The following is a 17,517-nucleotide window of genomic DNA, read 5'->3' on the forward strand; positions in this document are numbered from 1 at the left end:
GCCTCTTGTCCCTGTGTCAGCCCATCTGTGGGTGGGCAGTGGTGGCCACACCTCTGCCAAGGGCAGGCCCACTCCTCATCCGAGGACACTGTTGGGGCCAGGCAGGCTGGTGGGCAAGCGAGCTGTGGCCACAGTGTTAGCCCCTTGGGAGGCCTGACACCAGGCCAAGGAACATCTGGCCTCCATCCAGGCCTTGCCTGTGGCCTTGGGGCAAGATCCTGCAGGGTCACCTGGCAGGCAACATTGAGTGGGCAGAGGAGAGCTGCCCCACGCTGGTGGCTGCCCCTGGAGACAGTGCTCTCGGGCTCTTGTCTGTCCTGCAGCCTGTGGCCCAGCCCAGCTCACCCCCTCATGGTTTCCCTGTGATGGTCTGCTCAAGGGGCACTGCTTTGGGGTGACCAATTTTTGGTCCCCTGAGACTCTGAGCACGAGGTCCTTTGGTTTTTTTTTTTTGGCTGCGTTGGGTCTTCTTTGCTGCGTGTGGGCTTCCTCCAGTTGCAGGGAGCAGGGCTACTCTTCGTTGCAGTGCACGGGCTTCTCATTGCGGTGGCTTCTCCTGTTGTGGAGCACCGGCTCTAGGCGCACAGGCTTCAGTAGTTGCGGCATGCGGGCTCAGTACTTGTGGGTCGTGGGCTCTAGAGCGCAGGCTCAGTAGTTGTGGCGCACGGACTTAGTTGCTCCGCGGCATGTGGGATCTTCCCGGACCAGGGCTCAAACCCGTGTCTCCTGTATTGGCAGGCAGATTCTTAACCACAGCGCCACCAGGGAAGTCCAGGAGGTCCTTTCTTAATCCTTCACTTAGGCTGGGAGGTAGCAGCTCTGGGGCAGGAAGGGGTGGGCACTTAGAGCCCTCACCCCACAGCTCAACCTCAGGAAGGTGTCCCTCTTGCTGAAGACTCCCTATCCCGGGACCCAGGCACAGCTGGGAGCCCGGCCCAGCATGGGGGCCAAAGAACCCTGAACTGGAGGGCCCCTGTGGCCCAGATCTGGCTGGGAACCACCACCCACAAGCCAGGTGGAGGAGGTGTGAACAGGATGGGATAAGCCAGTGCCCCAGGCTGTGAGGGGGCGAAGGACCTTCCTGTCCAAGGGGCCACACGGCAAAAGCCACACAAAGGGCTTAGCTCAGACTGGGAAATAACCTGCCCGCAGGAGACTCCCAGCAAGCAGGTCCCATTCCTGGAGCTGCCCCTTCTGGGAGACAGTTCCTCACCCCAGCAACCTCACACAGCACCTGGTGTCTGGGGCAGATCTGGGGGCTGAGGGTGGGCTTGAGGGTGCAAGGAATGTGGTTTTGAAGGACCAGGCTGTGTGTGTGCCCTCAGTGCTCACAGGAGATGCAGGAGAAAGGGCCCAGCAGCAAAGCTTCCCTGTTCACAGGCTGAGGCAAGCCACCTAATCTTCATTTCCCAACCTGTGAAATGAGGTGACACAAGAACCCACTCCAGTGGGCTATGAGGCTGGAATGATGTAATGTCTGTAAGGCACTTAGAACAATGCTTTGCACAGAGTGAACCTTCACAGGAGGCTGCTGGCAGTGCCCCAGGGTCCCAGGTAGTTCCTAGAGCGGGCAGAGCCCAGGAGCTGGGCCCTGAGGGGACTCAGTGTCCTGGAAATCTGACCTCTAGGAATGGCGTCTGCTCATTGACTGCACCCCAAGTCTTGTCCCCATCCCCTTTCACGAGGAGGAAGGGGACAGGCTACTCTGAACTGAAAGAAGGGCATGGAGACCTGTACCCAGGAGGGGCAGGGACCCCTCTCTTGTGCCACACAGCACAAGGTGGACAGCAGGTAGCCCGGCCAGAAAAGTTGGTTGAGCTGGGCCTGTGTCCCCTGGGGCTGTGAGCCTGGAGAATCCACCAGCCCCAGTGGACCACTGGTCCCCCACCCTGGCCCCGCCTGTTCACAGGTAGCTGGAATAAGTCGGCAGCCTCAGTTCCTGGAACTGAGACCTGGGGGGGGGGGGGGCGGGGTCTCTGAGCTGAGAGAAGACCAGCAAGGCTGGAGGGAAGTGAGCAGGTGGAGAGTGGCTAGAGAGGCAGGCAGATGCCTGGAGGGAGCTCAGCTGCATTTAACCAAGATCTTGAAGGCTGCAGGGAGGAGGCCGATGGCAGGGGACCTTGCCTTTGCAGCACTGGGGCAAAGGGGCAGAATGATGTGGGCAGATCTTTGAGCAGTCGGGAGACAAAAGAATCAACTTCCAGGGTGATCCCCCACCAACCTGGACACACAGGCCAGGGCCAGGGAGAGCCCCAGGAGGTGACTGGGTCTGCATATCAGAGGAGAGATGTGAGCTGAGTGTGGAGACTCCAGGTCACCATATGCTGCGCACAGCCAGAGCCTCTGTGCCCAGCTGGAAGCCACTCAGCCTCAGGCAGCCTTCACCATCTGGCATCGTCCTGAGCCTGGGATCATCACAAAATGTGCCCTGGACAATGGCCTCAGACACAGGCCAAGGGAGCAAAGGGTGAGGTGGTGGCCACTCCTGGGACAGGGCTTGGCCAACCTCCAGCCCCATCACAGAGGCCCTCAGGCAGCTGCCCTCCAGGGCCCCCCCGCCCCCACTTCCTTGAGGCCTCTCCTCACCCACTATTGCACAAGCGTCCTCTGGTTTTTCCATGTCCTTGTGTAGGTGATGAATGGCAATCAGAGCTTAGTACACACACACAAAGAGTCACTCCTGACAAATGGGTCTCTCTCCTTTTAGCCAACAAAGAGAAATCTGTTTTTCGGGTTGTGCCCTCAGCCTTCACAGCAAACACAATCTGAGCTGAGGATGCCAGAGTATTTTTCTCACTGACATTCTACTTCCTACGTGTTCTCAGATTCCCTGGACCAGGATCCTTTGTATAAGTCACAGAATCGGGGGGGTCTGAGGATCTCCTGCCTCCTTAAGATCTGGCAACAGAGCCAAGGAGAGAGATGCAGGCACAGCGGAGAACTAGCCGAAAAGGACAATGGGAGGGCCACAGAGAACACCTAGGATCGTGGACAAACGTAGCCTAGGCCAACAGAGTGGGTGAACCATGGACAACATGGTGGCCCCTGGTGTGGCCTTGTAGCTCTTCTCTTCCCACGCCCATCTGGCGAATATCCCTAAGAGTAACCTCCCCTCTGCTCAGATTGGTCTAGGCCCTGACGCCTGACACTCCCCAACTGTTGTCACTTTTGTTTCCTCGGCCTGGCCAGCCACTCCCACTTATTCCTCCATTGGCTGGGCCTGGCCCGGTGGCCCCACTTGGCCACAGGACTGTCATCTCCCGAGTGACCTCCAGAGATGGGCCATCCCAGCGCCCCTGCTCAGCAGCCGGCAGTAGCTTGCCGCCCAACCCCCCGCTGAAAAGCGATCTAGGGCTCAAGCTCTCGGGCCAACAGGCCTGTCTGTCCCTGGCGGCCCTCCAGGCTGACCGCACCCTGGAGCCCCGCCTCCAGCCCACTATCCTCGCGGCCCGAGGGAACACCCCCCGACCCAGGGCTGTGATCGGGGAGGTAAAGAAACATCCGCGACCGGGGCCGGGGCGCGGGGCGAAGCTGTGCCCGCGTGCCGTCAGCTAAAGGCCGCAGACCTTCAGGGCGACTCAGCTCCCAGCCTCGGAGATCCGGAGACACTCAGGAAGTTTTCCGGACCCGCTCGTGAGGGAGGAACCCAACTCGCCGGGGCGGGAACCCGCGACGCCGGCAGGGAGCTCGGGTCCTGACCTCACGGAGAGAGAACCGAGGAGGCTGGGGGGAGCGGCGCCGCTCACGCCCGGAATTCGTGCGGCGCGCGCTGATGGCGTCACTGCGCGCCCGGCCGGCGCAGGCCCGCGCATGCGCTCGGCCGGCAATCTGAAGGCCCCTCCTGCTCACTGCCGTCAGACCCAGGTCCTCGGAGCGGATCGCCTGTGCCCCGACCTCGTCTGCAGCCTCCAACAGTCAGCGCTCGGCCGGCGCAGCCACCATCGCCCACCCTCCCCAACGTCCAACGCCCACGCTGGACGCTGCCACGGGCGCTCCTGACGCGCCTGCCTGAGGCTCACCCCTGTATCTTCCTCCCCGTGCAACTTTTTGCTCTAAAGTCCCCAGTCTCAGCCACGGGAAAGGACATAGGGTCGCGGGATGAGACCAGGAGGTCCACCAGCCTCTCCACTGATGGCGCCGCCCAGTCCTCCACTAATGGCCTGCCTGGCCATCTCCAGCCCAGCCATCTGTTTCCAATCGTGGACTCAAGTAAGGCACGGTGACCATGGCACATCCCCATGGAAGAGGCGCCCAGGGCAACCATATGGTGCATGCACACCCCTCTAAGTCCCCCACTCCCAAAGCCTGTCATTACCAACGCAGGAGAAGGAGTGGGGCCTGGGGCATGTCCCTCCAGAAGGCAGCAGTAAACACAGGTGGCACCCCTGGTCAGTGGGCCTCCTGCCAGGACCTTTCCTCCTCTCAGTCAGCCCCACTTCTCGGATGGGAAAACCCAGGCAGAGACAGAGGACCTCTCTGGGATCTATGGAGGCCCAGGTCTGCACAGTCCTCACCCTGCCCCACCTAATGAGGGAGCTGAAGATAAGCGGTTGGGGAGGCCGCAGGTGGCATCACATCAGCCGGCTCAGGGGTCCACACCCTGGGATGGGATTCCAAGGGAGAGATGGAGGGTCTGCAAGCAGTGGCTCCTCCCTGGCCTCGGACAGCATCCTCTTGGTCTGCGACCTGCTTCCTGGCCTTGTGGGATGGGGACGGGTGTGTGCCTTGCTCAGTGGGTAGGCCGGCACCAAGTCCACAATGGGTGAACAGAGCCAGACGTGGAGTGCAGAGGGGAACAGGATGGGGAGGAGCCGGCCAGGAGAAGGGAAGGGGTCCCTGAGGACAGGCAGGGGCTGTGCCCTGACCTCCCGCAGAGGCTGGCAGAGGTGGAGGCTACAGCCAAGACCCAGGCTCCACTCACACCTGCTGGGCCAGGTGCACGCATAACCCGTTGGCCTGAGGGACCGAAGGGTTCATCCCTTCCTCTGGTTCTCGGGACCGGACTTGGCCCAGTCACCGCTGGGAAAACCGAGACCAGCCCGGGGCCTGGACTGCAGAGGTCCAGCGGCCGCTCCACCGAGGGGTCCCCCGCGTGCGCGTCCCGCTGACAACTGAGCGGCCAAAGCAGATTAACCCTCGTGCTAATCCCCGCTAATGGTTTCAGAATCCCCGGGGCCGAGCGGCTAAGCCGGCCTTTCTCCGCGGCGCGGCCGGCCCTCCCCGGCGGCCTCAGCCCGCGGCCGCGCGATGCTATCTCGGCCCCGCCGCGCTAATCCCCGCGCTCGCTTTCTTCCCGGGCCCGCTCGAGATCGGCCGATTGGCCCTTGATTACGGCTGCTATCGAGGGCCTCTTTGTGCTGTGGGCCCTAAATCCCCTAATTCCGTGATAAAGGAGGTATTAGCGGGCGTTTGCTGCTGAGAAAGGCACCGGCATGAAAGAAAGCAATCAGGGGAATCCTGATGGCCTCGCCTGTCCCGCCGAGGAGGGGGCAGGAAAGGGGGCCCGGGTGGGCGCTGCGGGGAGAGGGAGGGTGGGGGCCACTTCCCACCTTCATTCCGAGTCCGCCTTCCCCAGCCCCGAGCTGCGCCCAGGACCCCTCCCCGCCCCGACCCTGGCTGCCGAGGGACCCCCCCTCCCCTCTGGCCTCACCTCCGCACTTGATGGGACCTAACCCCCAAACCGGCCTTGGACCTTGCTGGGCCTACCTTGTGCTCCGGCCTCTGACTGTCCAAAGCCCGTGGTTCCTCAGGACTTACCTGCAGATCCATTCCCTTGGCCCCTGATGCTCCTCTGCCCCCTCCTCACCCCCCGGAGTTCCTGCCCCCCATCTGCCCCTGTCTCTTGGCACTGACCAGCTTTGACCAGTCCTGGAAGCATCTGGGTCCGCTCTTTAGTCGGGGAAACAGAAGGGAGGGCAGCCGGGAGCGACTGGGATTGTGGAGGGAGCGTGTGCGGGGGGAGGGGGCCTGAGACCCCTGGCGGCGGGCAGGTGGGGTGCGCAGGGAAGGCCCCTCTGCAGAAGCCACGCTGAACCCCAGGATGGGGCTGAGAGCACCGGGCTGGCTGCGAGCTGGGTGCAGTGGCGGAGCTGACCCAGAGCCTGGGCAGCTGGAGGAAGGAGGCAGAGGCCAGCTGGGGCAGGTGGACAGAGGTGTCAGAGTCCAGGGGCTGGGGGAGCACGGAGATAAGGCAGCTGATCCTCTTATCCTGAGCGTTTGGAGCAGGGGAGTGCCGTGATTGGATCTGTATGCAGAGCGCACCTGAGCCACGACAGCAGGCTCATTTTGGGGAGGGTCTCAGGCCAGGAGAGTAGCCGGGAGTATGTAGAAAGGCCATTGTGGGAGCCCAGGTGGCCGGCATCTGCATTGGCACTGAGGGGGTGGCAGAACTGGTGAGATTTGGGGGTGGCAGTAGGGGAGTGTCCAGCACTGCATGCAGTTTGAGGCTGGGGCAGCTCTGAGGGCAGGTGGGTGTCATGGAGGCACATGGGTGGGTGGCCACTTACCTGGGTGGACAGGTGTGCATTTACCAAGGTGAACGGAATTCTAGGTGTTGTTTACCTAGGTAGCGAGGTGGAAAGGCAGGCCGTTCACCAAGGAGGACCAGTGGGTGGGTGTGGACCAGCGGATGGTGTCGTGGACCCCTTCAGTGGTCAGCTCACCCATCCTGCGCTTCTGAGTGTTGGCGACCAATGGTGCACAGCTGCCTCCACCTTGGAATGTTGCCCTGGGTGGTGGAGCCACCTACACAGCAGACAAGGACTAACCGGCATAGGGACTAAAAGGCTGGTCCCTGCTTCCTCGAGACAGTTGAAAACTGAAGCAGCCTGTGTCTGCCCCAGTGCTTCCGTGGGGGTTTCCAAGGACCCAAATGCCTTGTCGCTTAACACTCCACCCCTCACCCGTGTCACCCTGTTCATCAGTTTCCCAGGAAGCAGGGCTCTCAGTGTGCAACTGGGATGGTTAGTCCCCCTATGCTTCTGTTGTGTGCCCCCAAAAAGAGATGTTGAAGTCCTAAGTGTTGGTACAAGTGTTGACCCTCCTTCTAGTTTATACCTGTTCATATCCAGTGTTTTCAGTTTTTTTAAAAATGTATTGTTCAGAGTTTATCATTGTTATCCATAGGAGGATTAGTCCAAAGCAAGTGACTCTACCATTAAGAGAAGTGTAACTCTGCTCACTCATTTTAAATGTCTTTTGAGGCTTATCTAAATTACTAGATACCGGTTTTTTTTGTTGTTTGTTTTTTTAGTTTTTGTTTGTTTGTTTGTTTTGACCATGCTGCGTGGCATATGGGATCTTAGTTCCCCGACCAGGGATCAAACTGTGCTAGGCATAATAATGGTCCCCTCGAAAATGTCTACATCCTGAGCCCCAGAATCTGTGAATATGTTACCTTACATGGCAAAAGAGACTTTGCAATTGATTAAGTTTATCATCTTGAGATAAGGAGATTATTTCTGGTGGGCCCAATGTAATCATAAGGGCCCTTAAAAGTGGAAGCGGGGGAGAAGAGGTCAGAATGATACAATGGTCAGAAAGACTTGACCTACTGTTGCTGTCTTTGAAGATGGAGGAACAGGCTATGAGCCTTGAGAAACTGGGAAAAGCAAGGGGATGGGTTTTCCTTCATCTATGAAAAATATAACCTTTGCTGCATCTATGAAAGACCTACATCTATCATCATACTTAGGGCTTAAAGACTGAGTTGTTTCTCTCTCAGACTGGAAGCAAGGCAAAGATGTTTGATGTCTCAATTTTTATTCAATGATCTACTGGAGGTCTAGACATTTCAATAACACAAGAAAAAGAAATGAAAGCCTGGAAATTCCCTGGCGGTCCAGTGCTTAGGACTCAGCACTTTCACTGCCGGGGCCCACGTTCAATCCCTGGTCAGGGAACTAAGATCCTGCAAGCCATGCTGTGCCGAAAAAAAGAAAGGGAGAAAGGAATGAAAGCCATAAAGATTGTAGATGAAGAAGTAACACTAGCAGATAATATGTTCATGTGATATAGTCGTTTACATAGAAAACGTTAAAGTATATACAAAATCAAATTGAGGTCTATAAATTAATACATGAAATCAGCAAATTTGGATTGTATTTCCCCCCCAAAAATATGTTCTACAAAGGGCCAATAGGCACATGAAAAGATGCTCAACATAACTAGTCACTAGGGAAATGTAAATCAAAACCATAAGCTACCGGGAAGTTCCCTGGTGGCCTAGTGGTTAGGATTCAGCACTTTCACTGCGGAGGCCCGGGTTTGATCCCTGGTTGGGGAACCATCCCACGTGCTGCCAAAATACCAAAACAAAACAAAAACATAAGCTACCACTTCACATCCATTAGGATGACTACAAAATTTTTTTTTTTTAAAAAAAGGGAAAATAACATGGTAGTGAAGATGTGGAGAGATTGGAATTCTTGTGCTTTGCTGGTGGGAATGTAAGATGGTACTGCTGCTATGGAGAACAGCTTGGCAGTTTCTCAAAAGTTAAACATACAATTATCATGCGATCCAGCAATTCCATTCCTAAGTATCTACCCTAAATAAGTGAGAGCAGGGACTCGAGCAGATACTTATACACCCATGTTCACAGCAGCACTATGCACAATAGTCAGAAGGTAGGAACAACCCAAATGTCCACTGACGGATGAATGGATTTTAAAATGTGATGTATACATGCAATGGTACTCAGCCATAACCCCTGGCTGTCAGGGGCTGAGGGTAGGAGGAAATGGGGAGCTAGCATTTAATGGGTACAGGGTTTCTGTTTGGGATGATGGGAAAGTTCTTGAGATGATAATGATGATGATTTACAACATTGTGAATGTACACTTAAACATGGTTAAAACGGTAAATTCTATGCTATGTATTTTTTACCACATTAAAAAATAAAATAATAGAAGAGCAAAAGACTGAAATCACCAGACCCAAAGGAGTGTCACGATCCCTTGCTCAATTTCCAGCCAGTTCTCAGACCCAGACCTCGTCTGCTGAAGTCTCCTCCCGTGAGGAAGGATCCGGCAACACTGTGGAGAGTGTTTGTAGGCTTGATGCCCCTAATCCTCTGCAAAGGTACGTATGTCCCTTTCCTCAGGTAATTTTATGCTGGAGAAGAGGAAAACCCAGGCCATCTCAGAGCCATTGGATACAGTCTCCATGTTAACACTGGTCCCTGGGACCCAATGTGCCATCACGGTCTCTCCGTTGGATTGGGAATATAGAGAGGGCAGGCGATAAATGGAGTACTGACCCAACTCCATCTCACAGGGGACGCCAGGGGGCTCCTAACCTACCCACTGGCTAGTCTCCAGTTTCTGAATGCATAATTGGAATAGACATATGTAACATTTGGCAGAACTTCCGCAGTGGTTTCTAATCTTTAGAGTAAGACCTATTTTGTAAGTGAGAGCTCCTGAACTGCCCCCTACCAAGATGAAAAAAATGCTTTCTCTTAGGAAGAATAGCAGAGTTGAACGTCATGGCTAAAGACTTAAACGCTGCAGGGGGTGGTCTCTAGCAAACCCATGATTTAGTTCATTAGTCTAGCTCCTGAAAAAAATAGATGGATTGTACAACAGTTCTTTGTGATAAAACACTCAACAAACTTGAAATAGAAGGGAACTTCCTCCACCTGATAAAGGGCATCTATAAAAACAATCCACAGCTAACATGATACATTATGATGAAGACTGAATCTTTTCCCTCTAAGAGCAGGAACAACATGAGAGTGCCCACTCTCATCACTGCTGTTCGGTGATTTATTGGAGGTTCTAGCCAGGGAACTTAGGAAAATGAAGCAGAAAGCACCAGTGTGTAAAGGAAAAAGATAAGATCTCTGTTCACAAATGACATTACCCTGTATATAGAAAACCTTTAGAATCCACAAAAAGCTATTAGCATTAATAAACAAATCCAGCAGGTTGCAAGATACAAGATCAATGTACAAAATCAATTGTATTTCTATACACTTGCAGTGAGCAATCTGAAAATGAAATTAAGAAAACCATTCCATTTATAATAGTATCAAAAAGAACAAAATACTGAAGAATAAATTAAAGAAGTAAAAAATGTATACTCTGAAAATTACAAACATTACTGAAGGAAATTATAGATGATCTCAATAAATGGAAGACATCCTATGTTCATGGATTGGCAGAGTTAATGTTGTTAACATGGCAGTGCTCCCCAAATGGATCTACAGATACAATCTCTATCAAAATTCCAGCTGGTCTCTTCGAATAAACTGATAAGCTGGTCCTAAAATTCACATGAAAGTTTGTGGGAACCAGAATAGCCAAATCAATGTTGAAAAAAAGAACAAAGTTAGAGAGCTCACACTTCCCAATCTCAAAACTGACTGCAAAGCTACAGTAATCAAGACAGTAAGGATAAATGTATAGATCGATGGAGCAGAATTCAGAATCCAGGAGGAAGTCCTCACATTTATGGTCAATTGATTTGCAACTGGAGGGTGGGGAACAATTCAAGGAGGGAAAGAATAATCTTTTCAACAGATAGGACTGGGACAACTGGATATCCAAATGCAAAAGAATGACATTGGATCCTCAGCTAACATCATACACAAAAATTAACTCAAAATGGATCAATGTAAGAGCTAAAACTAGAAAATTTATAGTTTATAAAACTGTAAAACATCAGGGTTAATCTTCATGATCTTGGATTTGGCAATGTCTTCTTAGAAATGACACCAGAAGTTTAAGCAACCAAAGAAAACAATTCAACTTATTCAAAATCTTAACATCTTGTGCTTCAAAAGACACTATCAAGAAAGTGAGAAACCACCTACAGAATCGGAGAAAATATTTGTACATTATATATCTGATAAGGAGAGGGGGATGGTGCCAGGCTACAGCCTTGGGACCATGGCAGCTGCAGCCTGTCCCACTAGCCTTCCACTTACATCCAGAAAATGTGCCCAACCAGAATCCTGGGGAGTTTGACTTCAGTGCACTTAACGTGAGAGTGGGTGGGCTGAGGGTGGCAGGGCTGCAGGAAGTGCCCCAGCGGTGTGAGCTGGTGACTGGCAGCTGCCCCTTCCCTGGAGCATCACTGGTGGGAGCTGCCTTGGCCGAGAAGGCTGTGCACCCCAACCTCACTAAAGGGGGCCCCAGAACCCCTGGGCTAGAGTGAAACCAGCCTCCCCTCAGCACCCACCCCCACTCCCTCGGGTGCTCCCCCACCACAATCACTGATTACATTGCCATCACTCCAATGTTGCCTTTTTCAAAGTGTCCAATACATGCAGTCATACAGTATGTAGCCTTTTGAAAGTTGTTTACTAAATACGATGTGTGTGAGGTCCATCCCTGTTGTTGCACGTGTTGCTGTCACTCTGGGCTCCTCCCTGGTGTGCATGGACCCCGGACCGCGGCGTGTTCATCCATTCACCAGCTGATGAGAGTCTGAGTTGTTTCCAAGCTTTGTCGATAATGATTAGAGCTGCTCTAAACATTCATGGGCAGCGTCTTGTGTGAGCACAAGTTTTCATTTCTCCAGGGTGAATCCCAGGGATGGAATTGCTGATACATGTGGTAGGTGTAAATCTAACTCTGGCTGCTTTGTTTTGAACATCTCTTTCTCCTTCCTCTGTAGGGAGCCAGAGGAAGCCAGGCAGCTCCTTCAACACCCCCGCTGGGCATCTCCGTAGCTACATCATCTGCCTCACCAGGTATATTTCCTATTTCCTGTTCTATGACAGGTGACAATGTTGTTAAACTTCTTGCCACTCCACAACAAGGGTTTCCTTCCCTCCATCTTCCAGTACATTCTCCTCACCTTCCCTAAGACCCACCGTCAGTCTCAGCAAGTTCCTTCCCGCTCCCCCCGCCCCCCGCTGCCTGGTCACAAAGCCAGTGCCCATGGTTTAGGGTTTGTATCTGCAGCATTGCATTCCAGTACCAGGACCCGTCTGGTTACCTAGAGCCTATGATAGCCACCTCACACTCAGTGCTGAGGACACCACAGTCACCTCCTATTGTTGCCTCTCGCCGTTCTCACTTTCCGTCTCCTGCGATTGCAGTAGATGGTGGCTGGGACAGAAGCCACCGGAAGGCTGACTCACCCCTTGGTGGTGCTCCATACTGGCTGTTGACTGGTCCTTAAGCTGGAGCTGCTGGCGGGAACTGCTCTGCCTGTCCTCTCCTTGTGGCTGCAGGCACCTCCTCGCAGCGTGGTGGCTGAGCTCGGAGAACAAGCATCCCAAGATGAGAGAGAGAAACTGTGTCACCCAGCTGTAGGACCTGGCCTCAAAAATCACAGTGTCACTTCTGCTGCCTCCTAGTGGTTAGAAGCGAGTCACTAAGCCAGCCCACGTTCAGGGAGAGGGGATTAGATTTCACCTCCTGAAGGGAGGAGTGTCAAAGTATTTGCTGACATCTTTGAAATGCATCACGGTGGGCCGCTTATCACAGTGGGCCGCTTATCAAGGTGGACAGGTGGAGAGATGGTGCATCTACCAAGGTGGATAGGTGGGTAGGCGCCCCATTTATCAAGGTGGGGAATACCAAGCAAGGGATGGATTTTGAGATCTTGAGTCTGCCCCAGGCATGGTGACTGGGAGATGTTCATTGGTGGCTGAAATGGGACATGGAGCAGATGCTTAGGGAGATGAGAGCCTGGAGCAGAGGGAGAAGTCAGGCTGGCGGTATCGACTGGGGAGTCCTTGGCACAGAGGTGGTGTCTGAAGCTTCAGAAATGGGGAGGGATAAAGGAACAACCAGGGCCCAGCCTTTATGACCACTGACCCTGTAGCCCCCATCCTTGAGGAACTGACTTCGATGGGTAGTCGGCCCCCAGGTGCCTCTCTGATCTAATGGTGAGCACATGGTTCTGCGAGGGAAGTTGGCTGGGAGAGGTTTCCAGGGTCACCCAAAGGGACACGTGGGAAGAGATGGGAGCTCTGGGGCAGTGGCAGCCGTCTTGCGACCATGAGGTGGCCCACTCACAGATGTGGTGACTCCTTCACAGAGCTTCCAGATTAACAGATCCTGGGCAGTCCTGGTGTCAGGACTCTTATGACAGTTGAGTCCGCAGGTTCTGTCACTTGAAGTCCAGAGTCCTCACTGACACCAGAGTGGAGTCAGCAAGGGAGCTTGAGGAAGGGTGTGTGAGGTGGGAGGAGAAGCATGAGACCGTGTGTTGCCCCCCTAATGGTACCTGCCATTCATGGAGGCCCCTGCCCAGCGGGGTTCTAACCTCGCACACAGTAACTGGTTGAGCCCTCCAAGCACCTGAGAGTTAGGTCACTATTATTATGCCAGTTTATAGGTTGGGAAACTGAGGCACAGCGGGGTGGTGGCGGTGGTGGTGAAGGAACCTATCCCACAGCCAGGAAGTGACAGCTGGGGCGGAAGCCAGGCCGTCTGCTGCTCTGTCCTGTGAGCCACACAGTAACTTTTCAGAGGTCCAGAGAAGGCCTTCAGCAGAAGTCCTGGCCAGCTGCTTAGATGAGGACGAAATGGTCTTCCTGCTTAGATGAGGACGAAATGGTCTTCCTGGAATTTGGCAAAGTGCAGGTCACCGACAAAGTTGGGCAGAATGACCCGGAGGGATGGTGTGGACGGAGCTGAGGAGTGGGGGTGTGGACACAGGAGTCAGCTCCTGAGAAGAATGGCTGTGATGAGGGTGGGGAGGGGGTGGTAATGATTTGGGGTGGATTCTGGGAAGTACCGGAAAGCAGATGATAAGTTTCCCCAGAGCACATAAGTGGGGCCTCCGATGGGGCCCAGGAGAAAAGGCAAAGAATTGGAGGCCCAGGGCAGTGGGGCTGCGGGTTTGGTGATGAGCAGAGATAGCTTCCCCCCCGCAACCCCGTTTCCTCCACGAGGTTGAGACCCGGGCTCCTAAGTATGTGTGTCGAGGGGGCGGGGGAATTTGGGCCGAAGTGCGGTGGGACCGCGGGGTTGCCGAGGGTATTGGGCCCCATTTGAGGTTGGAGCTCAGGAGTTTGGGGGCCAGGAGACTGTGCAGTTTGGGGGGGTGTTCTCCAGACTTGCTCCTCCGCCTGGTAGGTCCCCGAAGGGGACAAGGAACCAGCCCTGGTCGCGGTGGCTACAGGACCAGGGCACCCAGGAGTTGGGCCAGGAGGCGGCCCCGCGCCCAGGGTCTGCCGTGGTCCGGGCGTCCTCGGGCCCTTGCCCACGCCGCAGGGTTGGACAGGGGGCTGGCGGGCACTGGAGGCGGCCCTGCGCGCCTCTGCCAGCCCTGCGAGTCGGGGGCATGGACTCGCGGCGCAGGGCTTCCTGCGACCGCTCCCGCCCGCCTCCGCCGCCGCCGGGGATTAGCACGCTCCTGGCCGAGCGGCGGGATTAACCCGCGTGGACGCGGCGCCCAGCTCGGGGATTACGGCGCGCCCCCTCGACGGATATATTCCCGCGGCGACGGCGACGGCGGGCGAGAGGAATGGCGGCGGCGCGGGGCGCGGCAGGCCGCAGGGGTCCCGGGCGGCCCTGCCCCTTCTCCATCGAGCACATCCTCTCCGGCCTACCCGAGAGCAGCCCCCCGGCCCGGGTCGCCCGCCCGCCGCCGCCCGCCGGCCGCCAGAGCCCCGCGGAGCCGCGGCAGCCTGAGGCGCCCGAGGCCGTGCCCTGCGCCTGCTGCTGCTGCTGCTGCTGCGGCCCCCGCGCGGCGCCCCGCGGGTCCCCGGAGCCGGCCGCCGGCCTGGGTGAGTGGGCGCGGGGCGCGGGAGCTGAGGGACCCGGGGCGGCGCAGGGGTGTGCGGAGCCCGGCCCCCGGCCCGCGCCTCACCGAGCCCTCGTCCCGCAGGCGCGCGACTACCGTGGCCGCTGAGGCTGGGGCCCGCGGCGCCCTTGCCCTTGGCCGTACCCACCGGGGGCTCCGGGGCGCCGCCCGGCGCGGGCGGCCCTGGTCCACAGCGGCGCACGCGGCGCCACCGCACCATCTTCAGCGAGGAGCAGCTGCAGGCGCTGGAAGCGCTCTTCGTGCAAAACCAGTACCCCGACGTGGGCACTCGCGAGCGCCTGGCCGGCCGCATTCGCTTGCGCGAAGAGCGCGTGGAGGTGGGTGCCTGCAGCCTTGGAAGAGTCGGCCTCGCGTGGCGGGCGGAGGCGCACAGGCCCCGGGAAAGCAGGGGCGCCGGGTGGGTCCCTGGCAGCGGCGCCTGGGGATGGCGCGGGAGGAAGGGCGCGGGCTGGAGCAGAGGTCGGGCTCGTTTTCTTTTCCTTAGTTTTAACCCCCTACCCCCCGCTCAAGACAAATGAGGCGCGCGTTTCTGTTTCGGAATTTGGGGAACTTGGAAGAGCGCGAAGCTGTTGAAGGGGCGTCCCGGGCGCCGTCGGACGGAGGCGGGGGTGGGAAGGGGCGGACGAGGAGAATGCTCCGGGTGGGAAAGGGGTCCCAGTCCCGAGGCCCGAGCGCCGGTCCCCATCAGCAGCGGATGAGGGGCGGTGGCTCAGCCGCTGCGCGGGGCCGGCCCCGCAGCCCGCGTCCGTCCCGAACCCCCGGCCGGTGCACTTGGGAACCGCGCGGGACGCGGGTCCGGGGCTGGGCCTGCCTGAGCGCCCCTCCTCCTCCTCAGGTCTGGTTCAAGAACCGCCGGGCCAAGTGGCGACACCAGAAGCGCACATCGGCATCCGCGAGGCTCCTGCCGGGAGCCAAGAAGCCCCCGAAGGAGAGCTGCTGACGGCTGCAGAGTTACTCCTGGGCTCGGTGGCACCTTATGGGGCCGGCTCAGGGAGAGGACAGACCTACCCTAATAGGAGTTGGGAGAGGACGCCAGCCTCTAACCTGGTGTCTGCCCAGTTGCCTGCGTCCTGGAGCTCAACGCGGGAGCCCCTCTGCGTGTGTCCCCGCGCCACCCGCCCCGCGGAAGGAGAGCGCACCGATGCTCCGTGCTCCATGCGCCTTCCCTCCCAAGCGCAAGCGGGCAGGAGGGCCGGGGAGACTCGGGGGTGGGGTGCGGGGCACAGAGCAGATCAATTTCCTCAATCCCCCACCACACCCCAGGAGGCACCAAGCCACCCCAGGACAGGAGCCACCCCTTGTCAACAGTGGCACCCAGCGTCCTCATCCCCGCCCACTTCCTGCTGGCCTCAGTCATCTCCTCAGCAGGGACGCAGCCCCCTTGACTGGCCTAGAACCCTCCAGAGGCTGGGCGGGTGGGGTCTCTGCGTCCTGGGGCTGGTGCCAGGGGCCTGGGCGTCCTGACCCGCGGAATAAGAAGGCTGGGTGAGGTAATCTCCAAGCCCCGTTCCTGCTGCTCAATCTTGTGAGTCTTGTGTGGATACTGATAAATAAACAAGCTACTACAAGCTCTGAGAAAGCAGTCCAGACTCAAAGTCTTCCGTGGCTCCACTCCACACCCAGCCGGGACCTGCCCCTCCTCTCCTTCCCAGGGAGTGGGGGGCAGGCTTGTCACAGCCCGGTGAGTCCTCCGTCCCTGTGCCAGGGTGGGCCCAGCAGAGCAGACTGCCCCACAGATCGTGGCCCGGCACCCTGCACTGGCCTCTAGGAGCTGCCTCTTGGGTGGGGATCCTTGGTTTCCTCACTCTGGGGTTTCCATGCAGGAGTGTCTGCCTCCCTCACAGCAGCCAATCTCTGCCACCCTGTGGGGTGGGACCAGGTTCAATTGGGAGAATCCCCCCCTCCACTGCCTTGGAAAATGCTGTCCCCTCCATCATCCTGGCCCCAGCAAGAAGGACAGCGTGAAAACAAGGCCTCAGTTCCCCAAGTTGGCCTGTATGGTGGGTGCGAGGCACCTAACACCCCCCTCACCTGGCGTGGGGACTTTGTTCTGCCTCCTCACAGGTCCTGGAGGGATGCAGGTGGGTATCTAGCAGGAGACACAGTCCCTCCACAAAAGGTGCAGAAGCCAGGGCAGCTCCTGGGCGGAACTCTCTGAGGCAGGTCAGCTCAGAGAACACAGAGCGCGAGGGGTCCCTGGGCAGGACAGCAGCTCTTGCTCACCCTCCAGGATGCACACTTCCTGTTGTCACAGAGCCCATTTTCCTGAATCCTGGCCGTATCCCTGGAGACGGCACAGACTGCCTGTGGAGCTTCCCCACGGCTGGGACACCCTCATCCCCCTGGTCCCAGAAAGCTCGCCCTCGTTTGCTGAGTGGCTTTACGTCATGGTGTGGGGCACCCGTGATCAGTGCTCTGCTTTCAAGGGACCAGTAGTTATGCTGCCCTCCTGGCTTTTCCCTCCTCTCCAGCTATCTTGGGCAGGCTTGCCCCACAGCTGCCTGTAACACAGGTGTCCTTGGGCCAAGCCCAGACTCTCCCCTCTCATATCCATTCTCACCCTGGTTTATCTCATCCAGCCTCAGGCTTGAGTCCCATCTCCGTCTCACATTTACATCCCAGCCCAGGGTTCTCCCCTGTGCTAGGCAGTTATGTCCAGCTGTCCCTTTGATGACTCCACCTGGAAGACCAGGGCTCCTCTAGGTCACTTTGTCCATGGCAGGCTGTTTCCCTGTGCATCCCCGGTGCGTGAGCCAGAGAACTAGGGGCAGGCGTCCTGACCCCTCT

The 17,517-nt window shown here is 57.0% G+C and overlaps 1 protein-coding gene across 11 annotated transcripts; it reads left to right on the forward strand.

Annotated features, from left to right (window-relative positions):
• Positions 1–2,652: 2,652 nt before the first annotated feature.
• On the forward strand, positions 2,653–16,309 carry GSC2 (goosecoid homeobox 2). Of its 11 annotated transcripts, none has more exons than XM_049698510.1 (5): positions 2,667–4,497; positions 8,973–9,081; positions 11,623–11,698; positions 14,794–15,047; positions 15,566–16,309. In XM_049698510.1, the coding sequence occupies exons 1-5, from the start codon at positions 4,444–4,446 to the stop codon at positions 16,192–16,194; spliced, it is 1,122 nt and encodes a 373-aa protein (XP_049554467.1). In that variant the 5' UTR covers positions 2,667–4,443; the 3' UTR covers positions 16,195–16,309. The 11 variants fall into 11 exon arrangements, 7 of the variants coding, with proteins under 7 accessions (XP_049554468.1, XP_033295463.1, XP_049554467.1 ...); XM_049698509.1 differs by having other exon boundaries at positions 2,667–4,209; XM_049698508.1 differs by having other exon boundaries at positions 2,669–4,209; positions 8,910–9,081.
• The last annotated feature ends 1,208 nt before the right edge of the window (positions 16,310–17,517 follow it).

Source organism: Orcinus orca, chromosome 15, assembly GCF_937001465.1.
Source record: "Orcinus orca chromosome 15, mOrcOrc1.1, whole genome shotgun sequence".
Taxonomy (NCBI): Eukaryota; Metazoa; Chordata; class Mammalia; order Artiodactyla; family Delphinidae; genus Orcinus; species Orcinus orca.